We start from the raw sequence: 27,962 nt of genomic DNA, 5'->3' as shown, positions 1-27,962 counted from the left end.
AGTTTAGAGTGAATAAAAAAATTGTTCTGCACAGGGGGTACTATTGTACGATAAATGAAAAAGAATATAAGACAAATTTTCATAATGGAGTTGAAAATCATTTATGGAAAACATCATTGATGTAGAACATTTGCATTTCCTGTACTTTCATACTATTTCTACTTTTATCCTAAAAATCTACCCCCTATTCAATATCACTGCAATATCCCTAGAGTTGCCTTTAAAATTGATGACAGTAATAAAAAATAAGAGCCGAAATACTCACATTTGGTGGCAGTTGACATGACAGAGCGTGTTGTGACTATGCTCAACACTGGTATTCACTAATGATAATGGCCTGCCGAACACATCTATTGTAGGTAGTGTTGATATATTCCATGTCTGGATCTGTTGCATCAAAACTGCCTTATTTGTTGTACTAGTTCTATTAGTAGTATTCAGCATACAGGATATCTCATTCTTCAATATAAATAGATAAAAAAAAAGTTAAGAACAAAAAGTAATTCTCAAAGCATTGTCTGAAAGCTATCTTTTTCGTATTTAACAATTCTATCATTTTGTTTAGTTTTTAATCTCAAAAAGGTGTTTTTTCCTGTATAATCCATACAAAATGTGTCATTTTGTCAAGTCCTGTAGCTTGAGAAAATGCGTGGTGACCTACCATTTTTATTATATTTTCCAACATATATCAATAGATACTACGTTTTGGCAAAGTTTGAACAAATTCTATCATTTTTATTTTAGACTCCCATACCACCTTAAAGGCTGTACATTGACCTATAGTTGTTATTTTCTGTATTATTTGGTGTCTTGAGAAGAGTTGTCTTTTTGGAATCTTTTTATGTATATAATAAGAAATTTGAAACCTATACAATAAAACTGTAAATGAGTTACCTGCTCTGGCCAAACATTGGAGACAGTAATGTTTCCATCACCCAAAGCTTGTAAAATAAAGTCCTTGACCTGAACATCTATGTACTCTCTCAAGGTCAATTCAGTTTCTTGTTCTCTGGTAAAGTTGACATTATCAAATGCAAGTGTCAATCTCAACCTAAAAAAATTAACAATAAAAAAAAGTATGTTTTTATTGTATTATTTCAGCTACATGATTTTTCTTATACAAATGTATTTACAATAATGTTTCTTTGTAAAAAAAAAAAAAAAAAAACATACAGAAGCATATCAAAGACTGGTTTTAGTTGATATTAGGTGCTCCATATTCCATCTAGATTAAATATCTATGTACATTATATAGATACAATAAATATTTTGAACAAAAAGTATTCTTTTTTATTGTATTTAAAATGTAGCTTAGGCCACATCAATTTAATTTCTTGTTCTACGGATTTTTGGACTCCAAAAATTGGGGCGAGCGAGCGATTTGAAAATTTTTATAAAAAAATATTTAATTTGAAAATTTTTGAGGCGAAGCTTAAAAAGTAAAGGCGAGCGATTATAATTTTTTTTTGTAAACATAAAATAGTAGGTTTTGACTATATTAAAACTTGATTTATCACTTGTACCTTGACATTTCTTTAATTTATGAAGTATTTTTTCCCTGTTCAACAAGAAATAATTGAATAATAAAATCTGGTCTATGTGTGTTTGACTGACAATGAGACAATTCTCCATCCAAGTCATAATCAGGTTCAGAACAACCCCTTAATGTTATGAATATCCCTTTTATGAGGGGTCAAAATATTAAAGTTATAATATTTTTTTTGTAAAAACACTTTAAGTACAAAAGGGCTTATATTTTCCCAAAGAACTATAATATTTGGTATTAAATGGTCAAAACATGTCCAAGAATTTTGTAATATTCCTGGACTTAAACAGTTTAATATTATTCAAAATAAGTGGACCCATATCCCTCTTTTAGAAAAGTTGTTTAAAATATAATGTATTTCTCCTCTTTTTGAGTAAAAAATTCTAAGTTGTCAAATATTTTGTATAGTAGCACTGAACAAATCCTTATCTATTTTCTTTTCTACAACAGACTGAACAGTAAACATGGTAACATGACCCCTTCAAGGCCCTTGTCTGAGGGAGGGTTGGTCCCAACCTGATAATAACAAACATAGGTCAAAGTACGGCCTTTTACACAGTGCTTTGATCAAGACCAACCAACAAGCTATATAAAGTGACCACAACTTTTATAGTATTGTACACAATTCGAACAGGAAACCCAACGATCTAAATTATATTTCCAAACGGGAAAATACCAATGAACCACATCAACAAACACTAACTGCTGAACGACGGGTCTCTGAATCAACCAGGACAGGTGCACAAACCTGCAGCGGGTATGACCGTCACCATACATTATAATTGCAGTTGAAGGCAAATCTTTCAGAAGTTCTTTGTACTTTATTTTAACAACGAACATTTTTTTATAGGGAATATAAGTTAGGGGGAAAGAAACCAACGTTTTGTTCTGTACTGGTATTTCTATTTAAATCGGAGCACTCCCGCTTGGAATAAATTGGTTTCATGCTGAAACAAATACTCTCGCAGATATTTACAGTGTTGTGGGGTGCTGATAGGTTTAAAATCGTTATATAAAGGCTAGACTGTTTTAAAAAACAAATGTTGAGATCTTTATATAATATTTACCCAAAAAAACGGTGCGGGAAATGGACATGATTTCATTTCCGGATGCGGGAAGCGGGAATATAATAAAAATAAAAAAAATCTGTTTTGAATAAAATAGGTGCGGGCGGGTCCGTCGAACAAGGAATCAAATTGGTGTGGCCTTATATATAAAAAAATATCAAAGTTTCCAATGATTCTAATATATGGATGGGTCAAACTTTATATATAATTTCAGCTATTTCATGACATGATAAGTAAATGTGTACCGATGCTTATCACTTACAATGTGAACTCAATCATACTGTTTTGATTTATAAACACAATGTTGTCTTTTGTGTAGAATGGTTTAGACAGCATTTCAGTCCAACTATTTGGTATACTTGTTCTATCTTTTGTTGAAATGGTAAAATTAATCATATCCTAAAAGTAGACAAAAGTCATAATCATCAACAAAATTCATAAACATATACCATGTATACATAAACAATTATCTTTTCAGTGTTGTTAAAGACGTAGCTTGATACACTCTGAGCTTTCACCCACTTATTATACCTTGCTTACTGTTGTTGACCCTATTTCTCAGTAAAAGATGTGAGTTTTCAGCAAACAGGATTGATACAGAAAAATGCTGAGGACTAAAAAAGGTGTAGCATGTCTAGCAGAACAAGGAGAAGCTTAGAGACACATATATTAAAAAAAGCTTTGACTTAGAATTATTGAGGAAAATGTGACCAAAAATTACATATATTTGCATAAATTTTTAAAAAGATATAGGCTTTTGCAACCAGAAATAAGAACACCTAAATAACTGAAAACTTGTCAAACAGTACGCATAACCAGATGAAGTTATGAATTAAAGTGACTGATTACAGAAAGAGGCTTTTATACCAACTTAAACATATCATCACAGACAAACTTATATGAATCTTACCTGTTGTATTATCATGGGCAGACTGATGTCAAAATTGGAATCATTGACTTTAGATAGTAACAACTTCTGTACTTCTAATGATAAATATTGATGGCTGTATTCTGTTAAATTATGGCAAGGTGTGGTCATTTTAATCTCCATTCTGTAAAACAATATTATAAACTAGTACATCACATGTGTTGTCATCTCATACAATATCAATTGCAGTTCAAAGGCATTAACTCTTTAAATCTGGATTTTAAAATATCCAATTTTAGAAGCTGACTAAAATTAAAATAAGTCCATCAATATTTAAAAGCATAGGTTTTTAGTTGTGGGACTATAAATTAAAAAGATAATTTTAACTGAAAATTGTCACATCATAAAAGTTACAGGTTAAGAACTGAAAAATTTGTTTCCAATACATCTCTTCCATTTGAAATTACCTGAAGTAAGGTATGTACATGATGGTCAATTTGCTACCATAAGAGTTGGTTTAAAACAATTTCTGAAATAAGACACATTTTTTACCTTATTCTTTATTATATATTTAAAGTTCCATATTTCTTACATCATGTAAACAGATATGTGGTCATGCAAACATAGTCCTTACCTATCCTGAGGACAGGATCTAGTACATATAGGGATGTGGTTATAGAATCCTGTAGAACACCAACTACATCCTGACATAAGTAAGCAATCCTTTTCTGTTTGACTATAATATAGCAGTATATAACTCATTTAATGTCACTTAATAGAAGTTCCTTCCTATAAAAATAAGTTTTAAAGGGGAAAATAGTCTGTAATATCATTTCCAATAGAACAAATATAACAGTACTTGTTCCTAACAGAATAGAGATCAAAGATTATTTGTTTCGACCAGTGGAACTTTTATAAGTCAAAACTAATTTACACATTTAAAAGAAAACAACATCATGTAACAAATAGGCAATTTTCTCTAAATCTGAAATGTAAAAAAAACATAATCTATGTAAGTCATTTCATTCAACTCAGTTTTATCAACTAAAATGTCAGCATCAATGAAATTTCAAGCTTCTTTTAGCTTGCATGTATGATTTTGATATTTAAAAAACAATTGTCATATCTCAAGCATATTATTTTAGGGACATTGTGGCTTACATTCTCAGTTGTCAATGCTTACAATGACAGAAAACTTTACAAATATTTCAAAATCTTATTTCATTGAGGGACACTTTGACCAACATTAAAAGTAAAACCTACAATGGAGCATGACTGATTAGAGAAATCACAATAAACTGCAACTGACATTCTGAATATGAGATGTTAAAACTTACAATGAGGGACACTGTGGTTGACATTCTGTAACGTTTGACTGATGAAGATTAATAGTCTTAACTGTCTTCCAATGTCTCAGACTTTCTGGAAAATAAGATGAAGCTTGTTTCATACATGTGCATAAGCTTTTAGATAGTAAATCTCATGTAACATAACTGAGTTAAAAATAATATTCCACTGTTGCTGAAGTTTGAGTTTTTACTTACATTATTAACAAAACGTTTAATAAATTACTTCTCATTGAACTATTTTTTGATTTTGAATAACTTTCTATCACTTGAGAACTACGTTACTTAGAATATTTACCTCTACATGGAGCATATCCTTGTGTCATTGTAAAGGTACTATTACAGTTATCTGTTGTTCTGTTAACACAAGTACATGGGCACTGAAAACAGATTGATACAAATGAAGCATATCTATATATTTTCCAAATCATTATAGTATAACTAATCGCCGTATTTGAATATCAAAAATAAGACAACGTGTGACTGAACGAAGCATGGATTAAACGTTCGGTCACAAGTTGTCTTATTTTTTATATTCAAATACGGCAATTAGTTATACTTTTTATTACATTGGCTAATGGCTTTTTTTTTGTATGAAATTAATGTAGAAAATGAAAGGAACTATATGTTTTTCCTACGCATTCCCAATTTGTTTTGATCCGACGTTATCGATGTCTTGACAACGCCTATTGTTGTATGACGTCAGAGAGTGAAATAACCACGTTTATTTCACATGTGAAATTATCGGTTTTTATCTAACTGGGAAATCAATGTAATTTATTGCCACCAATGTAATAATATCTTTTTTCATTGATACTTTTATGTGCGAATCATTTTGATATCAACATAAATTTGATTTAGTTTTCTTTGTTGTGTTTTGTAGATTGCAGTTTGTATTTTGGTCTTTTCCCTTTTTTTTTGCCATGGCATGTCATCACATCATCAGTTTTTCTCTCTTATGAGTTTAATGGCGAGTAGTTTTTTTCCAACCAACCTTGATTACCCATGAGGGTCTTGCACATTCTACTTCTAATGACATTTTTGTATCTTTGGCCTCTCTTTCACATGGAATTGAACTATGACTTTGAAAAAAATATTTCAGAACCTGGTGTATGGGTTGGGTTTACTCTTGAGACTTCTTTATATTAAAACTTAAAAATAAATGAGATGTATACTTTAGCACAAACCTGACACATAGAATTCATCTGATTATTACACAGTAAACACTTTTCTTGACAATTGCAAGTCTGAAAAAGAAAAAATGTTTTTAAAAATAAGATACAAATCCTCCTTATTTTTATATCAATTATTTGAGGAAGTGTTAACAGATGTTGTGTTTGCCTCTTATTTCCCACATCTAATTGGATTACACCATACATATTATATAGTGCAGTTTAAATAAAAACTAGATGTGTCGAAAACAACATGAATGGCTCTCTCTCAAAAAGTAGAAAAATTTGGAATTTCAACAACAAATGTGGACACAAACATGATGGTAGTCTCACACTTAATAAAAATCCGCTCAAAATCTGAAGGCTAACAGAAAAAAAGTATGTATAACTAATTTTTAAAAATTTTCAAAGTCGTAAACCCTTAACTTTGGCAAGAATTAGCTAAATGGAACTAAACTTAAACTTGATCTGTAACGCGCCATGGTTAAATGACATACCAAAATCAGGCCAATATCTGAATGCGTTAGAAAAAAAGTCTGTATAATGGTTTGTTGCAGAATGACAGACAAGTGTAAAACTATATGCCAACGACAACTATGTTGTGGGGCAGGGCCATAAAAGTAAAGTTTATAGGAGTCCATAGTTGCTGTCGTTAGATTTAAAATAAGTGCACATATTTGACATGTATCTATCAGACATAATCATAGAACAGCATTTTTGGTACAAAAAAATCACCAAAGACACAATGCTCATAAATTTAACATCAGACACATGTGTTTGTCGAGCCTGCAACTTTTGTTGCAGAAAGCTTGACATAGGGATAGTGATCCAGCGGCAGCGTCCGCGTTAGATAACTTTTTAAAAGCTTTATATTTTAGAGAGTGAGAGACCTAACGCTTCATACTTTGTATATAGATGCCACATATTACGAAGTTTCTGTAGGTCACATGTTAAATGTCCTTGACCTTGTTTTCATGGTTCAGTGACCACTTGAAAAAAAAGTTCAGGTTTTTTGTAATGTTGAATTCTCTCTTAATTATAAGTAATAGGAGAATTATATTTAGTATGTGCATACCTTGCAAGGTCCTCATGCCTGTCAGACAGTTTCCACTTGACCTCGACCTCATTTCATGGATCAGTGAACAAGGTTAAGTTTTGGTGGTCAAGTCCATATCTCAGATACTATAAGCAATAGGGCTAGTATATTAGGTGTATGGAAGGACTGTAAGGTGTACATGTCCAACTAGCAGATGTCATCTGACCTTGACCTCATTTTCATGGTTCATTGGTCTTTGTTTAGTTATCTTGGTTAATGTTAAGTTTATGCAACAGTTTTTAATAAAGCTTTGTACTTAGGACTATCAACATAATATCAATGATAAGTAAAGAAGGCGAGACATTTCAGTGTGTGCACTCTTGTTACTGCATAAGACATATCAGTGGCATTCAAATTAAAACAATAAACTGACAAATGTTTTTAATACTTACCCCTACATCCAATGAAAAACAGTTATCTGGTTGGTAACTTAAGAGGTACAAATTTGTATTGTTGATGGTCAACAAGGTGTAGTCGTGACAACCAACTTTTCTAATGGAAGAACCCTTCTGACCTAGATCTAATCTGTATGTCAGCCTTTTCACTCCAGAAGTAGCATCCATACATACCTCTGGCTGGAAAATAAAATACATGTATGTAATTGGTCTATGTTTCCCATGAGCTAACTTGCCTATGAAACTATTCAGAATGTGTATAAACAGATCACTGTTGCCATTTTCAATAATTATCAAGTTTTAGCTATTATTTACTTTAATCTGTATATAATGTGGCTCTTTAATTAAACATTCTATCATTGTGTTATTGTACTATGGTAAAATGTGTATTCTTGTCTTATATGCTTGTTCTATATGCCATTTTGTGCTTCTTTGTTAAATATTTGTTTTTTTGTTTTTTAGTGATTTAGTTTATACTACAATGTTGACTGCTGCATTGTAACAGTTTTACCTATCATGTCTGTTTGTTTTGTTCGCACATTGTTAACATAATGGAATTTGATGCCTCTGTCATACTAGTGAAAGATATAGCTAGCTATAAAACCAGGTTCAATCCACCATTTTCAACATAAGAAAATGCCTAAACCAAGTCAGGAATACGACAGATGTTATCCATTCATTTGATGTGTTTGAGCTTTTGATTTTGTCATTTGATTAGGGATTTTCCGTTTTGAATTTTTCTCAAAGTTCAGTATTTTTGTGATTTTACATTTTGTCTGAATAGTTCATTGGTGCATTTTATTTTACCTATTTTTGTCAGCATTATGAATGACAAATCAAAGGATGTGAAATAATGGCTATGGTCAACAACTGTTAGTAGTTACCTTCAGAAATCCTTGTTTCATCAAGAGAAAGCTGACAGGACCTGCTACTAGTGTTATGTGTGCCCTTTTCAAATCCATGCTTGCATTAGTTTGTCCAATTACATATCTGAAGAAAATGGTAATTATTTTGAAAAACTTTTGTCTTTATATTATTTACATGATCATGCTTTTAGATATTTGAATGAAGTTAGAATACAATTTCATCAAAATTTAGCTAATGTTTTGTAGTATTTCAAAAATAATATGCTAGATGTAAAGATGTAGTAAAGAAAAAAATTGATAGTTCTTTAAATTATTGTCTGAAAATTTAAGGCAGATTCTCTATAACATATTCTTTTCATCAATTGTATAATATCACTCCAATATAGATATTACCCAGCATCATCCAGAATATAACAGTGTAAACAGGAAGTCATCATGTTTGTAAGGACGGTAGTAAACTGACGTTTGCTCATATCTGCTGCTACAACTCCACTAACTGAACCATTGCTTAAAATATATATAATATGATCTAATCAAGGGTCGGGAAATGGTCATATATGCCAGACATGACCGATTCTGAAATCCATTTGTCCTAAACAACAGATTGGGATTTGGGTCAAATTTTATATTTTTGCAGAAATAATTTTGGTCATTTCGTTAAGATTGGTTTTCTTAATCGCCATTTTGAACTTGTTTTTTGTTTTGATATCCCTTTTCTGTCATAAAACTCCTGAGTATAGTGTTATAATCAGGAGTGCCCTCCTAATAACTTTTGTAATGTCTAATGATCGCTATTCTCTTTACCGGTGTTTCACACATGACTATTGATCACAAGCTCAGAACTAAATTGTAAATATATTAAAATTACATAACAACTGTCTTCATTATTTAATTACTTTTCAGCTAAGACAACGCCAATTCTGATTTAAAATTAAATTAAAACTTTGATTTAATTTACATAGAAAATGGTTTTTTTCCACATCTTACACACATGCTTGTTTACTATTTAATACCCATGCATGCAATTTTCCTCCACAGATTAGACACCAAATTGTAAGTTCAAAACGATTTCATGCTAAATAAAACATGCACAACTATTATCTTTAATATTTAAACACTATCAAAGGTGAAAAATTAAAAAGCGGATGATTTCCTGTAAATTTGATAAACCAACATAATCACGGAATGAGTCTGGAATTACTCGTTTTAGTATTTTCTTAAACATCTGGTCATAAGTTTGTCTTTAAAACTGAAAAAGCGATCATTTTGAGTCATTAAAGTCATTTCAGTTTATACTGTTCCCTTCCTGATTTTAGGAAAAATGGTAAGAAATTTAGAGAAGGAAATGCAAGTTTTTGTCTTGTATTTCAAAAAGTGGTGCTGATGGCAGATCTTTGAAAACTGAAACATTTTCAAACTGCAAAATTATCTTACACTATTTAACCTTATGCAATGTTAAAATTGCATTTGAACTAGTCAGAGGTATATGTGAATAATTGCATCTTTGATAAATAAATAACCAGTTTTTATAAATCAAATCTAAGGCTATTGATTTTTAAAGGAAATTAATTTAAATAAATAACTTTAAACACTTGTGAAATAGATTTCCAGAAAATAAGCAAAAGTGTATATTTTCAGTTGAGCAAATATGGTTAATACAACAAAACATTATTGTCTGCTTTTATTTAAGTTTAGTACCTTGTCTGATAAAACACCTTTGCCATGGTAACATAAGTGGAGGTATTTTGTTGTGGTGTTCCCATGTCAATGAAGACATATTTGTCAGGATTTTCTGCAGCCTTTCTATACCAAACATCATCCCTTGGATCATAATGGATATCGGACAACATTGTTCCAGGAAAAATCTTAAAAAACCCGTTCTCTGTTCCTAAATACCTATAAAACATAAAACACATTAACAAAGGCTGTCATTTTCAACATTGATTTTATTGTTTTGATACAGCTCTGATGTGATTCATAATAATTTTGTGACTTATTAGATGTGACTTGTTAGAAAATTTAATTTTGGCTTTGCATAATAAAAATGAGGTGTATCATTTCAAAATATGAATCAGTTTCTTATTTGGAGTTGAAGATATGACATAGAGGCCAAAATCAATACGAACTGTTATTTGTACCACTATAATAAAGACCCATGTTTTGCAATTGTCTTCTTCACCTGACTTTTGTTCTAAATTAAAAAGCATCGTTTGGTCATAATATACATACCCATCATTAGGGCCTGATATCAATACCAGTACATGGTGTGGTTTGTGTAATGCTTATTCTTTGGTTTTTCTATGTTGTGTTTGGAAAACTGTTGTTTGTTTTTATTCTCATGGCATTGTCAGTTTGTCTGTGACTTACAAGTTTGAATTCTTTGTGGTATCTTTTGCATCTCTTTTACAATGAAGAAGATTAATATTTTACCTCCATATCATATCATCCTGTGTCCATACTTGGTCTGTTATATCAGTTAATACAATGTCATTAGAGGCAGACTGGTGTATATCTGTTAATTGAAGATCACATTTATTATTATTTTAATTATTCATTGTTACATGTGTTTTCACAATTTTTTTCGAGGAGTGTTCATATTTTTTTAGCTATTATTTTTAAGTAATGCTTGAGAATATTGTATTAACTAATGAGACTGTCGACTGTTTCACTAATGTGTAAATTTTTATACTCTGGTTATAATGTTACGCAGTTATGCTATTGTGCATTTATATGTAGTCCAAGTGAGAACTGCTCTAGTTCATTACTTTAGAAATATTTGTCAAAAAGTAGTAAAAGAACATTTTACTATTAACAATAACCACAATAAACCTATTTCTCGTATCAAACATAAACTAAAAGAACTAGCCAAGGAATTTGTTTTTGTCCCGGCCGATAAAGCTGCTAATAATATTATTATTGTTTGACGTAAATTTTAAATTGAGGTTCTGAAAAAGGAAATCACCAATTCACCAACATTCCAACTGACTCCATTTTCAGAAAACGAAATCTGTAACAAACATAAACTTTTAGCCACCGCTTTACAAGCAGAGCCAAATACAATGAAAGTCCCAACTATGTATTGGCTTCCAAAGCTACACAAAACCCCTTACAAATATAGATTTATTTCGTCTTCAAGCCATTGTTCAACTACTAAATTGTCTATTCTTCTTACCAGCACACTTGGTACAATTAAAAACCTTATAATAAATTGTTCAAATAAGGCCTTCGAAAATAGTGGAATAAATTACTTTTGGAGTGTCAAGAACTCGTTGGAAGTACTTGATAAATTGCATGCTCATATTGGTGATTTTGAATCTGTTCAAAGTTTTGATTTTTCTACCCTGTATACAACATTGCCTCACATTCTCATTAAGAAAAATTCACACATCTAATTAAATGGGCATTCAAAAAATCAGAATGTGAATATATATGTTCAAACTCTTTTAGGTCATTTTTTAGTAGCAATAAACAAAAAAACTATGTTAATTGGACATGCTTTGATACTATATATGCCCTTGAATTTTTACTAGATAACATTTTTGTTCGCTTTGGGGATTCCGTATATCGTCAGATTATCGGAATTCCAATGGGAACTAACTGTGCACCACTTATTGCGGACCTCTTTTTGTATTGTTATGAGTTACAATTTATGACAAAAATAAGCAAAGACCCATCAAAACAACATCTGATAAACAAATTTAATAATACTTTTAGATATTTGGATGATATTTTGGCTCTCAATAATGACGACTTCAGTATGTATATTAATGAAATTTATCCTGCTGAACTTATTTTAAATAAAGCTAATACTAATAATGACCACTGCCCTTTCCTCGATCTTGATATCTATATCACTAACGGAAAGCTGAATACTAAAATTTATGATATAAGGGATGATTTTTCATTTCCTATCGTTAATTATCCGTTTTTAGATGGTGACGTTCCCTTGTCACCATCTTACGGTGTTTATATATCTCAACTTGTACGATTCGCTCGTGTTTGTAACAATGTTTTAGATTTTAACGAGAGAAATTTATGTATTACTGAAAAATTATTACACCAGGGTTTTCGATATCACAAACTAGTCAAAACTTTTACTAAATTTTATCATCGGTATAAAGACATCATTCGTAAATATAGCTCAACATGCAAACTTTTTATACGTTCAGGTATTTCACATCCAATTTTTTATGGAAATATTCTTTATAAAGCACAAAGGTGTCAGTATTCACCTCAGAAACTAACAAAACCTTTAAATAGACTGATTAAGAAGGGATATAATTACGATACTGTTGTCAAGTCATTAAAGATTGCATATTTTGGCGTTAATATTGAGTCACTGATAAGGTCTTTGCGTCGGAACTAAAGACATTTATTCTAAAAACAGTTGTTGGCATGACACGGGTTATGTTCTTCTCATATATGTTATGATGGTATGATACTAAACCCCTAACGGGAAGGATTGTGCCTGATGTTCATATGATGAAATCATAATCTTTCAGTCAGTTTAATTGAAGTCTGGAGCTGGCATGTCAGTTAACTGCTAGTAGTCTGTTGTTATTTATGTATTATTGTCATTTTGTTTATTTTCTTTGGTTACATCTTCTGACATCAGACTCGGACTTCTCTTGAACTGAATTTTAATGTGCGTATTGTTATGCGTTTATTTTTCTACATTGGTTAGAGGTATAGGGGAGGGTTGAGATCTCACAAACATGTTTAACCCCGCTGCATTTTTGCGCCTGTCCCAAGTCAGGAGCCTCTGGCCTTTGTTAGTCTTGTATTATTTTTATATTAGTTTCTTGTGTACAATTTGGAAATTAGTATGGCGTTCATTATCACTGAACTAGTATATATTTGTTTAGGGGCCAGCTGAAGGACGCCTCCGGGTGCGGGAATTTCTCGCTACATTGAAGACCTGTTGGTGACCTTCTGCTGTTGTTTTTTATTTGGTCGGGTTGTTGTCTCTTTGACACATTCCCCATTTCCATTCTCAATTTTAAAGTTGTATTTATTTGTCATTATCTGTATTTTTCAGATCTGTTGTTGCCTTCTATGCTATATTTAATAAAGTATATGAACAATCTGCATTAATTCATCTGAGCCTTATTCCACCTGGTCACACTATGAACAACTTCATTGCATTCTAAACCTCCTCTGTGGTCTAATGGAAAGAGAGTTGCTTAGTCTTTAGTTTTCTATCGTAGTGGTTTGTTCATGTAGTATTGTTCGTCTTTTGCTTTTTTAGCCAGGAATAATTTGTTTATTTTCAAACTATGAGTTTGAATATCTCTCTGGTATCTTTCACCTCTCTTCTACAAACATATTAGAACAAGGAATTATTTGAATCTGGAATAATTTTGAATTCTGAAAAATTTATGAGAAATTTATGATGAAAACTAACCCAACTAAATAGGGTTTAAGGCCGCCATGCTCGCATTCAAAGTCGAATTCAAAATTATTCCAGATTCAAATAATTCGTTGTTTTAGGTATTTCACCTGCATTCTTTGAGAATAATCTAGCATTTCTGTAGTGTTGATAGAAAGGATAGCTTCTATTTTTGTTATTCTGCTCATATTCCAAACTTTTCACAGGATTAGAATATACACTTGGGGCAAACTACAAAATATATAGTAAATGATACTTTCTAACCAAGGTTTTCAACATATCAAATTTACAACTGATTAAAGTTTTAATTCATTGTGCATACATCCTAAACAAATAATACTTATAGAATAAATCAAAATCTACATAGAACACAAATACAATCAGCTGTTAAGGTGGTACCTAACACTACAGGGAGATAACTCTATAAATTCAGCTAAACATTTTAATTATGATGTGTTGTTGAGGGAATATTAAGCTTCTCAATGATCAAAATAAGTGTTTGTCAAACTTCTATATAACCAGTGTAATTTTTCTGATAAAAAGGTTGGTTCAAATTTTTGGAAATTTTTTATATTTTTATCAGAGGGTCAAAGTAAATACTTTGTCAAAATTTAATGAAAATTAAATGAGCCAAATTAATTTTAGTTAAAGTGTTGGGTGCCACATTAAAGTATTTTAACTTTCTACTGTTGATACATTATTATGAGCGGGACTCCGATTTCATTGGATTTCACCTTACAGATGAACAACAAATTAAATGCTCAAGGAATAACAATTTTTTCTATAGGCTTGAATGCAGACTTTGGCAAAACCACTCAATAAAATATCAACAAACAGATGAGTTTTCCTTACTCCACGAAAAATTGGTATCCATGAAATGAATGAATCCACAGTTTGCAGGAACATTATTTGAGGACCTGCAAATTTAATTTACCAGTACATTTTTTGCAGCTGATACTATTTACCAGAGCTAAGAGTTGCTTCTACATATTTTAAGGGTTTCAAAAAATTATATAGCCACTATAAATATAAGATGTAACACAGTTAGTCATATGAATTTTAATTTATATATCCAGCAATCATGTGGGTAACCAACCACCATGAGTTTCTTTGCAAGACATGCATGTTGAAGTACCCTAGCTACTAAAGTACAATACAAAAGAAATGTGTAGACTTTTGTTTCAGGTTGACTTTACCCCTGTTACAATAGGGGTGAGTACATAATTATTTATCCATAACTTCCCCCATAACCATAGGAATTAGCTCAATATTGTCTCACCTTGACTGTAGCATTATTTTTTAACACAACACTGTTATCTCTAGTACAAAAGCCAGCTATATTCAGTGTGTCATTATCATAAAGATCCATACGATGATATATAAAACTTGGGAATTCTCCTTTTTCAATATCCTGAAAAATAGAATGCTTAAATTAACTTTTTAACATGTGTAGCATAAATTTGACTTTTTTGCAGAAAATGCGTGAGCCAATTTACATTTACAAGATTTTAATCAAAATTCTTTAAAAAAAAACATAAAGAGTTAAAAGCAAAATTAAATCAATAGACATGTCCTTCAAAGCAGAGGAACTTCTCTGAAAACTATAGAAATGTTTGAATTCCTAATCTTTTTATAGGAAACTTAGTCCAATTAACATTTGAAGAGAAATTACCTTATAAAAGTGAATCAAAAGTTTGACCCCCAAAAAAATTGTACTAGAAAACGTTTGATCTACAGAAAATTACCTCATCTGCCCTCAACTCTTCCATGTCCTCATCAAATATCACCAAGACAATGGTATAATTTCCACGGAAACGGAGAATAGGTTTATAGTAATATGTTGCCGGTTTTGTTCCTTGAACGTCTGGTGTTTTACAGAATGTAGCCTACAATAAATCAACAGAAACATTTTCTGTCTACTGAAACAGCATGTTTTACTTAATCATGTAAAAAAAGTATTTTAATATGTTGCTTTGAATTTCAATAGTCCATTTTTTACCTTAAAATTTTGCAAGTGAAGACTGAAATTATTTCATTTTAACTGACCATGATTGAAAATAATTAATCAACAGTATTTTCCAACTTTTCCATCTTGTCTTTATATCTAAACATGATTTCAGATGTTCAGTTACAAAACAATTCTCATCATCTAATCTGGAACCAGTCCTTGCCCTTGACAGAGCAGCTGGATCAAAAAGTTGCAAAACTTTTTTACTGAAAATTTCTAAAACTTAATTGAATTCTGATAGGACTATTGTTGTTGTACACACACGTTAAACTTCAAGTGTAACATGGTCTAATTGAATAATATAAATTCAAACATTATTGCGAGGTTTTTATTAATGCAAAATTATGGATGAGTATTGCAATAAAATGAACCCATATATTGATATCTTTAAGCAGCTTTTACTGAAATTGCAATAATTGAACTGGCATCATGTCAATTCTTCACAAATTGCAATAATAAACGTATGCAATCATTTCTTAAATACCAGTACCAGTTTTGAGTAGAAATGTCCTGGTAACCCATTGGTTATGTTGAATACAGCTTCATCACTTAATACTGGTTCTATCTGGTCAATATCATAGAATCTGGGCTGCTCCATCTGCTGCTGAGGATTGGGCATATAGGGATGTACCAACATTTTTCCTGTATTAAGAAGTATCTTATATATACTTTTATCATATATTTAGTACAAAATACAGCTATTTTGTATATCTAATAAAGGTTCTTTTTTCCAGTCTGTATCACCTACCCTGTATCGCATACCCCGTATCGCATACCCCGTATCGCATGGTAAAACCCGTATCGCATACCTTTTTTTTTTTTTTTTTTAACTAAAGTCAGTTTTTTAGGGTTTTTTTTGGCTTAAGATTTTTTTTTCTCTAAAATTAGGTAATTTTTTGGAATGACGTCATTGTTTGGTATGTAACGTCACGTACATCAAGTTTTCATATTGTATGTGACGTCACGAACATCAAGTTTTTACAACATATTTTTTGGCACACTCAATGCAACTATAAAAAATACAAAACACTTAAATATATACAATAATAAACAAAATATTTTCAAAACAACAGATTGAAAGGTAACCTAGGTGCTTCGTTTAAATAATTGAGCAGTTATTTTAAAGCTTTGAAACAAGACAAAAGCAGAACTGAAGGTTACCCAGTGCTATGGATCAGAAAACAGTTCATATACATGTACTATAATACTCTTCAGTTGAAATATATGATAAAGCGTATAATACATGGCAAAATCCGTATCACATGCCGTATCACCCTCGACCAATATCATCCCTCAGGCCTAAAGGCCCTAGGGCTGATATTGATGTCTCGGGATGATACGACATATGATACGGATTTTGCCATGTATTATTCTCTATATATATAACATGTATAATAAGTGCTGCACCCATATGTCTGTCATACATGTCATAGCAAAAGGATAAATCTAATAAAGAGTCACTAATGCAATTGATTTTTACCAATATTTCTTTGTGTTATAGAAAAGTAAATTGCTGCAAACTTAACAAAATTCTACTTTTGTCTATAATGTTCATTGTCGTCATAGTAATTTTTCACTTGTTAAATGTTGTCTATATATTTTTTTCAATAATAATTTTCAAATTTGTGTTATTAGGTGGTGTATAATTATGAATTACATTTGTATACATACCATTGTTTCCAACAACAAATCCATACCCATGTTGTCCTTGTCTAAAATGTACCACTTCATAAAACATAAGTAACAGAGATAGATCAATTCCTGCTACTCCAAAGAAGTTACCTCCCTTGTCAAGTGTGGGAATACCTAGTGTGGTGACTAGACCTAGAAAACATTAGTCAACTGTAATATAAAAATACCTAAGTCAGCTACTGGTACCGTCCTAAAATTCCCATAAGGTTTGACATTTAATGTTACATTTTTTATAAATGTTGTATCAAAATCAGTGATTCTTCCAACTGCATAACCTTTATTTCAATCAAGGATGGAAAACTGAGGTTACCATGGTTACCATCAATTAACCATATTCATCTTTTTTTCATTTTCAGTTCCATTGAGGGTGATATCTTCTATTATAAATAAATTTGCAGAAAATTAACAATGATGTTTTATATCAACAAAAAAGGGCCTGATCTTGTAATGCTGTCAGTGGGAAATGTACACTAGCACAGATTAACTTTTCTTCTACATAAGACTTTATCAGTGAATAATAGATCTATACCAGTTCTTCAAAATCAAAATTCTTGTCTCCTGGTATGAATCCCTAGTGAAGTACTTAAATTAACCATAAGTAGCATCCGATACTGGTACACAGATGTTTACCTAATTCATCTTCTATGTGTGGTAAACTTATACTGTAATCTGTATGTCGTGACAAAGGGAACTTTGTATAATAACTTCCCATTACATTTCTCAGTTGTTCTGTGTCAACATCTGGTAAAATGGTCAGATTACCCACAGGACCTATAGGTTTAGAAGTGTCTGGCAGGTTTGAAAGTTGCTGTAATAATAAACAAACTTATACATTGGTCCAAATATAAATACATGATCCAATCAATAAATTCCTTAAAGTAACCTGTTGTTTATGCCTTACCCTCAAGTTCTATTTCAGACAAGTAAGCAGTGTTCAATTCAATCCGGCCTTAAATCATTTATATAAGAAAAGAATGTGTCTATAGCACACGGATGTCCCACTAGCAATATCATTTTCATTGTTCATTGCAGCGTGAAAATAGGGTCAAAACTCTAACTTGGCATTTCAATTAAAAAGATAATTTTATAGGAAATATGTGTACCAAGTTTCCAGTTGATTAGTTATCAACTTCATCAAAAACTACCTTTACCAAAAACTTAAACCAAAAACTTAAATCTAAAAAAACAGAAGAAGAAATGAAAGAACGAAGGAACAGGCGGATGAACAAACGGACGAACATACAAATAGATTGAAAATGATAATGTCCAAAGTGGGGCATAAAAACACTATGACTATGTAAAGATATGTTACCCTAAGAACTTTCCATAATCCTTTTGCTAAAAAAAACAAAACAAAACTATACATTTTTTCTTAGTTTATTCTGACAGTTCATACATGTACTACATCTTATTTTCCCAAGATCAAATATGTATCAAACTGAAATTATCAATTGCCAATTACCGATTTGATTCTGTTATTACACACTTTTTAAACAAATTACTTCCCTTTGTCAATCTTAGACTGGTTCTATACTGGACAAAATTGGCATTTACCAATGCAAAGTTTGATGAATTGAAAGTGATGTATCAGCGGTTTAACTAATTTTGCATTAAAAAAAAATCTGATGTTGTTAGTATTTAGCTAAACAACAAATAAATGTAATTTAAAGATTTCAAAACCTTATAGATTACTCACACTACTACAGGTTAATTTGCTTTTTCTGCTAGCTCTCCATTGTTAACAAAAATTAATGTCCCTCATAAGGGAGACAACTTAAAAAAAGGTCTCTAATTACAGGGTCAATTACAGGAATTGGCAAATGGACTATTAGGCAAAAAAAACAAAATACTAGCAAAAATTGAAATTTGAATGTGTAAAGTTCATTATTTTTGTTTCAGATTTCTTTTCAACAGCATGAGTTTTATTAACTTTTATCTTCTTGCTCATCATATAAAGTGGGGAAATATAACCCAGAAAAGATTTAGGATTCTGATTGAATAGGGTATCATTTTATTTTCTTTCTTTTTTCCTGTGTTTTTTTTTTTAAAAGAATAAAGCAATCATCTCATTAGTCCTACTTTAAACATACATACTGGCCATTGAAGTTGTTTGCCGCCTGCTATTCCAAACATGGAAGACATATTCTGGTTGTTTTGGTCAGCAATCATCAGTAGTAAATCTGTTTTGCTTTGGGACTTGGAATTCAAGATCTCTTGTCCAAATCCATACACAAAAATTTTGATAGTGTTGTTCTGAAAAATACAATAATTTAGATCAGAAAAAAAATGTTTTCTACAAAGTAAACTACATATAAATTATTTGTTAGGAATTTATTTCTCAATGATTTGCTTTCGTTTCACTATAATGATTTTATTTTTGGTGGTGCATAAACAAACGTAACAATAAATGGATATCAAAGTTTAGCCATTGTGGACTAAGAAGTTTTAGAGAAAAATACATAATAGAAAGAAATAATGCCTTATTACAACAGAGTTCCATATTGATACCATTAATTTCAGTTTGCTTCCAACAAATAATAATATGCAAATATATAGACTGTTATAAAAAGCAATTAAACTGCAAAAGAATGATTTTCTCGTGTACACATGAAAGACAGACAAGCTTCTTGTATTTAATCCAGTCTTTTTTACAAAATCTAAATGAGTAAATACTGACATTCTGTTGTTTTTTTTTATTGTTTTGTCATAAATCAGGACGTTAATGTTTTATAGTTAGATTTATTAAACATTTTTTATAAACTTTTCGTCTGATTGTGCTATACTTTTGCAAAAATAAAAAGTATTATCATATCTATATTACCACACTGTCCTGTCCTTGAATGATCTCTTCTAAAATACTGTTTATGTTAGATTCTGATGGAGTTCCATCTGTTAAAAACAGAATCATGTCTAGGGAGTCCTCAAACAGTTCCTGTAAGATAGAGAGATTATGAGTACTTTGGATTCATGTTTTTCTGGGTACCAATATTTGTGGAATAAAATGTATTTTCATGGATATTTGATTTTGAGATTTTGCCCAAGTTTGCATACTAGCCTATAGCAATTCACTAAACATTGAAAATTGTGTTTCAGTTATAGCTATAGTTTAGTTTATATATTTACATATTTATTTATAGTGGATTGGGAAACAAGTTTTGCAACTTATATTTTTCAGCTTATATAATTTTCAACTTATATAATTTCCACTTTGCAACTTATATAATTTTCCACTTTGTGGGTGCGAGTGCTGCCTTGTAGCGGCAATTATAGCTATACACACAACATCCACCAACATAAGTATCTTACAAATATCAATGAATCAAAAAAGGGTGATCTGAAGCCAGGATGTATTAATTAAAGGTATATAACAGGGTATTATTTGAACTTGGAATTATTTTTAATTATAGAATTTGCATAATTTCTTGTGTTTGAAATTTTTGATAAATTCCATGTTTCTTCAGAATTATTATGTTTGGAGCACTGCATAACACTTTCAACACAATGTATTTTGTAAAGATGGTGTTGTGCGCAGCCAAGTACATTCTATTGAAAATGTCATAATTTCTTTGTAATAGATAGTTTTATGCACCTCACAGAACATTTTAATAAAGAACAGACATGGCATTCATTAAAAATTTCAAGCATAAGAAATTATTCAAATTCCATAATTAAAAAAAATTCCAAGTTCAAAGAATACCCTGTTAAATGTGTAATCCTTCAAAAGCACAGCAAAAGCATGTTTTTATGGGGTTTTTATTCGGCAGTTTTAGTGTTTTATATGAAACGTTTCTAACCAATAAGGATTCTCAGGAAAAAAAAGCATGTATTAACAGGAATTTTCAACACCAAAAGTGTTCATCCATCCTTTTTATGATGACTGACGAAGTTCTCACAAGAAATAATTCCTTCGTGTCATGCTCTATGCTCATTTTAACATGGGTAGGCATTATATTTGTCGATATTTTACACTACAAGCAGGGTAAATATATGCTGTTTTATAAAAATATATAATAAAAGTTTATGCTAGCTGCTTAAATGTATACATTTTAAAGGATAACGATGGAAATAACGTTAATATACACAGTAAGTTTGTGCGCATGTGTCAAACATATTTTTTATGCTCATTAGAACACGGCTTTGTTTACAAAGCGTAATAAGGACGTCATATTTGAATAAGATATATTTTTCATGGCTTGACCCATTAACTCATGATTATACTGTCTAGAAGTATTTGAGTGAATTTGCCTCTTGTACATCTACCCTACAGTGTGTTCTGTATATACATACTGGTGTCTGATGTTTTGCTTCTCTCAACAGTTTAAAAGCTGATCTGAATGCTTTTCCATAGTAAGTGTCCTCTGAAAGAAATTAAAAAAACTTTAATGAAGATATTGTAAACCACAAACAACAAGTGTCCAGTGTCCACATCATCAAAATTGCCTTAAATCACTTCAAATATTAAACAATTATTACACTATTGATTTCATCCGTCTATTACAATCAGCCCCTAATTATCTGAAATTTGACAAGGTTAGTTTAACCCGGCTACATTATTTATATATGTGCCTGTCCCAAGTCAGGAGCCTGTAATTCAGTGGTTGTCGTTTGTTTATGTGTTACATATTTGTTTTTTGTTCATTCTTTTTACATAAATAAGGCCGTTAGTTTTCTTGTTTGAATTGTTTTACATTGTCTTATCAGGGCCTTTTATAGCTGACTATATGCAGTATGGGCTTTGCTCATTGTTGAAGGCCGTACGGTGACCTATAGTTGTTTATTTCTGTGTCATTTTGGTCTTTTGTGGATAGTTGTCTCATTGGCAATCATACCACATCTTTTTTATAGTACACAAATGTACTAAAAACAAACTTCTACACAAGACACAAAATACACCCAATCAATGTGGAGGTCAATAAAAAGTTCAACAGGTTTTTTTTCCTGGGGTATGAACCTACAAGCTATTCATTGGAGACTCTACTCTATCATTTGTAACAGGATCTGTAGTTTCATAGGTTATATATCTCTCCAAAAGAGATGTGGCTTGTGAAATAGCTGTATTACAAAGTGCAACCTAAAAGCTTTTTGTTGGAGACTACTTCATCATTTATAACAGATCTATAGTTTTATAGGTATTATTTCCATATATAAATTAATGCCACTTTGTCAGTCTTTTTAGAAATTAGGTTTTTAAAATAATAGTTTTACTTACTCTTTGGTTTGATACTATCAATGAACTGATGGATGATTTTCTTATTCTCCACTGTAGCTCTGGCTATTTCACTTCCAAGACAACCAGATGGACTTCTTGGTTCATTACTGAAAGCTACCACACCAACCTGTTATAAATGATAACATTATAAGGCGTACACCATGTACACAGTTCCCTGAATTTCTAACAAACTATGAATAAGCATGATATTTATAGGTTTCATAACGAGTGAGAATTAGATATCGCTTGATATCAACTCGAGTTATTTAATTTCAATATAATAATAAACGAGCCTGTGGCGAGTTTGTTATTACTATTTAAATTAAATAAAGAGAGTTGATATCAAACGATATCTAATTCTCCCGAGTTGTGAAACCTATTTCTCTTATGGTAAACATGCTTTTTGTGCTTAATAAAAAAAATCCGCGAAACGTCGACCCAGTCGTTTGAACATAACTGCATTGTGACGTCATATGTCCTGTTCGTCGTCAATCTTCAACATAAGACTTTTTTAAACATTTTGTACGCTTCAGAATGTAATAATATTAGAATAAGAATATATAATAAGGTGAAAAGTGTGCGTATTTTCTATATTATTGAAGAAATCGCTTATCTCCGTTGCAATGGAGGAAATGTACATCAGTGTGACCTTTAACTGTCAACAATGACCTAAAGAATAGCCAATGAAAATGCCGCAATATCGTTTCAGGAGGTTTCGTTGGCCAATCAAATTAACGCATTTTTCGTATCACTTTTTCGTATCACACTCCGGACAGTGTGATACGAGAATTATCTATTCATGCGAGAAATAGATAACAGGCCCCAACCATAAGAGAATAAAGAGTTAAATAAAAAAGTTACATACCACCAATTAATTGTCAATACAGGGGACTTTATCTATATATGACAACTATAACGAATTCATCAACTCATGACTTAAACTGAACAAACTTCTCACAGAATATTTTAAACTGAAATTTAAAAATATAATTTTAAATGTATGTTCTTTTTATAGATTTGGTTCAGGTTTCACTGTATCAGGATTCGATTAATTCAGACTTAAGGTGGTACCTAACACTTTGACTAAAATTAATTTGGCTCGTTTAATTTTCATAAAATTTTGTCAAAGTATTTACTTTGACCCTTTAACAAAAATATAAAAATTTCAAAAACTTTGAACCAACCGTTTTGTCAGAAATATTACACTGGTTATATAGCAGCTTGACAAACACCAATTTTGATCATTGAGAAGGTTAATATTCCCTTAACAACACAATGTAATTTTAAAAACGTTCAGCTGACTTTACAGAGTTATCTCCCTGTAGTGTTAGGTACCACCTTAATGTAAATATTATCTGTCATTTAAAGGAATTTAAACTCCCAATTTATCCCAACTTACATGATCTGTGGGACTGAATGTTTCCAGTACGGTTCTTGCTGCATCTTTTGCTATATCAACTCTGAGTGTGGTATTCGGATGTTTAAATCCTCCATTAGGAATTGACATTGAGCCACTCTCGTCCACAACAATGACAACATTCTTCTTCTTGGGGGATGCTGTGAACACATACCAATCTCTGAATAAATAAAAATATACTGTGAACACATACCAATCTCTGAATACACATAAATATACTGTAAACACATACCAATCTCTGAATACACAAAAATATACTGTGAACACATACCAATCTCTGAATACACAACAAAAAGTCATTTTGTGAACACATACCAATCTCTGACTTCACAAAAATATAAAAATATACAACTCTGACATTGGACTTATTTTAAACTGAGTTTCACTGTGCTATTGCTGTGTGTATTTTTTTTCTTCATTAGCTAGAGGTATATATATCAGTGGCAGATCCAGAAGTTTTCATAAGTGGGGGCCCACTGACTGACCTAAGAGGGGGCCCGCCTCAGTCTGGCTTCAGTGATTCCCTATATAAGCAAACAATTTTTTTCCCAGAAAGGGGGGTCCCAGCCCCCTGCCCCCCCTCCCCCCCAATTCCACCTCTGTACATACACGTATAGGGAGAGGGTTGAGATCTCAAAAAAACATGTTTAATTTTTATTTGGATGGAGTGTTGTCTCATTGGCACTCATACCACATCTTCCTATATCTATCAACCTAGCTGCATTTTGGCGCCTCTCCCAAGTCAGAAGCCTCTGGCCTTTGTTAGTTTTGTATGATTTTTAATTTTAATTTCTTCAAAACTCATGGGGTATTAGGGGAAACTTCACACTTCAATAATTAATTGATAGGGGTGCGGCTGGGTTTCTGTTATACCACCCTTTTCATATAATTCGGATTTTAAAAATGTATACCCATATAGGTGTAATACCACCATATCATGGTTACGTCACATCCGGTTGCATACAAAAGTAGGTCTAAAAAAATATTCCCTTGAGTTTGACCGTTGTCGGTAATTAATCCTACATTTTATTGCAGTAAAACTATTTCTGTGTCATAAACATACGTCTTGGGTATTTCAAAACACCTTTATTTTTTATTTGTGATTTCTATAGAAAATTTTGTAATCTTGAGGTTACATGGTGACTAAACCTTGTACACAGTTAGAATAAGGGGAGAAATTTGATTGGTTAACTTCCAATGATGGTTATTTTCTTATATGCAATGAAATGTTATGTGAAACTTTTTCTATAGAACTGGACAGGATAAAACTTTACTCATGCCAAGTATTTTTTTATTTGAAACAAATATAAATTCTGCACAATTTTTTGAAAAGTGCAAATTTAACAAAGACTAATAGGGGAAAATCAATGGTGGTATTACACCTATAACCCCGACCCCTCTCCGGGTCATAAACTGCTTGGTTTTAAATATCACATTTTGATGGTTTTTTTATGTTCAGTGAACTGTAAACTTGTGATGCGGTTAAAAATCGCGATATGTTATACAAGAAACTTGAACCTGATGCAGCAGTATGGAGCAGTATCGATCATATAAAATATAAATTTATATATATCGGAGAGACGTACAAACCAGTCCTTATTTGACGGGAAAATATGTGATCACATATCAGAGGGGGTCAGGGGAGGACAGGGGTAAGGGAGACATGGAGAAAGGGGGTAGGAGAAAGGAGAGGAAGGCTGAGAGAAAGGAGAAAAAGTTGGAGAAAAAAAATAAAATATGAAAAAATAAAATATCTCTCTTTTTTCCGGTAAATTAAAAAAAAAAATAAGGAGAAGAGTGGTAGGAGAAAGGAGAAGAGGGGTAGGAGAAAGGAGAAGAGGGGAGGGAGAAGGTACCCCCTGTCCTCCCCCTCATATCAGTGCTGGAACAGTATATCTGTCATATCTGTTCCTGATCAGTGCTGGGAACCGTATATCTGTTCCTCATCAGTGCTATACAAATTCTGACTAGTTTTAAAGACCCTCACTAAAACCATGATAGATCATGATACTTTCATTTGTTGTGAAACCGAACTTGTGCATGGCAAATACCTTCAATAGGTACTTTTGGGAAAAGGGACAGAAACAGCAATTATCGTCACAGTTTTGTTTTGTTATGTTTTGAAATTTTGATAAATCATTTTGCCATTGATTATTTATAGAGTTTTGTTTTATTTTTTTCTTAAACTTTTTTTCTGTAAAAAATATGACCAGATCCCACAGTAGTCTGAGGTGGGTTAACTTAAGTTTCATATGTATACTGTTTTACGGACTAGAGGCCACTGCTAGAGGCAAGTTTTCATATTATACAAGAGTAAACATATGAACTTAAGGATAGGGAATTTGTTAACCCCTCCCCACTTTTTGTCCACAAAACGTTATTTGTGTTCTATTATTTCATTATCATAATGAAATAATAGAACAACTTGAAATATCTTCGTAGTCCTTTCAACTTATCATACGAATATAAATATACTACAAATAACTTGTATTTTATACTATTTACTATCAATTCCAAGTTTTCTATCTGGGTTGTTGATATATTGTACAGGGAGCAGATACATATAGCGGTACTTTGAGATAGGACATTTTTTCCTCCCCCCTTTTTTCCAAAATTCGTTTTTGTTTTGTTTTTCTAATAATTTCAATCATTTTCGAGTCTTTCATCATACAAACAATACCAAAATAAAGATAATACAAATTGCTTGTAATTGAACCATTCTGGTTTTGTCTTTATCGTTTTCCTATCTTTTTCTTACCGTGTACTGAAAATCTTCAGTATCTCTTGTATAAAAACAGAATTCATTATGGTAATACCTTTTCTGATAAAGTCCGACTTTTTCCTGCCATTTGTGTGATATTTACAGCCTACATGTAGGTGTTCATTACTGTTCAATTCGTATAGAATAGCGAACTCACTTGACTCCATCGTGTATGTAAAAATTACATACATGATACATATATTCGTGTGGACGTCCAAAACAAGTTCGCGTTATTTTCACTTTATCATGGACTGACCCTTTTTATTATGAAAAGTGTAAAAAAAGGTTATGATTTTTAAGAAAGGATCTTATGAGCACGATATATCGCAGTTTTTCATTGCTAGAAATCAACAGTCGAATTTATTCTCATTTGAAATATGTATGCCTCCGTATATATAATATAGTGTTTAAAAGTAAATGTTCTGAAAAGTTAAAAAAAATATTCCACTTAAATTCCAAAACATGACAAGCAAACATCCATTATTCATTTAAATGTTTGTATAATCTTTACAAAGGACTGTAAAACAGTGCAATGAAACAAAACAAATACATGTATATCGGGTTTGCACTTGTTGAACTTTGTGTGATAGTTGTCGTATTTACACTGACATTATGACTTTATACATCCGGCTTGGTCCTTGACCAGTCCTTTCTTGTTTGACCAGGAACATAGATATACTATTCCCAGTTCGATGACGGCGATAAATTAATCTACTGTACAAGATCATACAAGAGTCAACACGTATATGTCATACTCGAATACTAGTACAACGAACAAAATGAGGACATAACATAACTCATACTAACTTAATTCTATTTTCATTGACTTACTGAAATCTATGGTCCTTTGTTTTTGTACTTGAACAAACAGATTGTCTCGGTTTCCATGGATACTGATGATAATTCCCGTCTGAATCGCCAAAATATTGCCACAATAAAAGAGGAGAATTTTCTAGGTTTTTCTGATAAAACGTATCTAGATCCAAAGATGGTACAAGTGTGCTCGTAAAACACGTTTTGTACTCCTCCACTAGATTAAATCTAGCACTAAAACGGAGATTTTTTGAGATGCAACATTGAGCACTATCTATATTTGTATTGCGTGTTACATTGATATAGTTTTGTTGAAT

At 31.5% G+C, this 27,962-nt stretch overlaps 1 protein-coding gene across 1 annotated transcript; it reads right to left on the bottom strand.

The window, feature by feature from the left end:
• Positions 1-261: 261 nt before the first annotated feature.
• Positions 262-26,999, bottom strand: LOC134681187 (VWFA and cache domain-containing protein 1-like). Its single transcript, XM_063540723.1, has 25 exons — positions 26,830-26,999; positions 24,054-24,231; positions 22,655-22,781; positions 21,733-21,803; positions 20,267-20,377; positions 19,540-19,698; positions 18,076-18,253; positions 17,425-17,577; positions 16,244-16,395; positions 15,491-15,631; positions 15,025-15,156; positions 13,856-13,976; positions 10,787-10,868; positions 10,055-10,252; positions 8,750-8,863; positions 8,375-8,480; positions 7,488-7,670; positions 6,015-6,074; positions 5,126-5,207; positions 4,819-4,903; positions 4,116-4,217; positions 3,524-3,665; positions 2,876-3,012; positions 895-1,051; positions 262-459 (listed from the first exon to the last, which is right to left on the bottom strand). Exons 1-25 carry the CDS (start codon positions 26,997-26,999, stop codon positions 262-264), a joined length of 3,339 nt encoding a protein of 1,112 aa, XP_063396793.1.
• Between the last annotated feature and the right edge of the window lie 963 nt (positions 27,000-27,962).

This window comes from Mytilus trossulus, chromosome 1 (genome assembly GCF_036588685.1).
Source record: "Mytilus trossulus isolate FHL-02 chromosome 1, PNRI_Mtr1.1.1.hap1, whole genome shotgun sequence".
Taxonomy (NCBI): Eukaryota; Metazoa; Mollusca; class Bivalvia; order Mytilida; family Mytilidae; genus Mytilus; species Mytilus trossulus.
This window is presented reverse-complemented; position numbering and strand designations above follow the sequence as displayed.

Bases quoted from the DNA above. Each gene is read 5' to 3' on its own strand.
- LOC134681187 (XM_063540723.1), bottom strand. From the start codon at position 26,999: ATGGAGTCAAGTGAGTTCGCTATTCTATACGAATTGAACAGTAATGAA. The intron at 15,632-16,243 runs GTACTGGTATTT...GATTTATTGTAG, and splicing joins GACATTTCTACTCAAAACTG to GCTACATTCTGTAAAACACC. The intron at 10,253-10,786 runs GTAAAATATTAA...TATGTTTTATAG, and splicing joins CAGGATGATATGATATGGAG to GTATTTAGGAACAGAGAACG.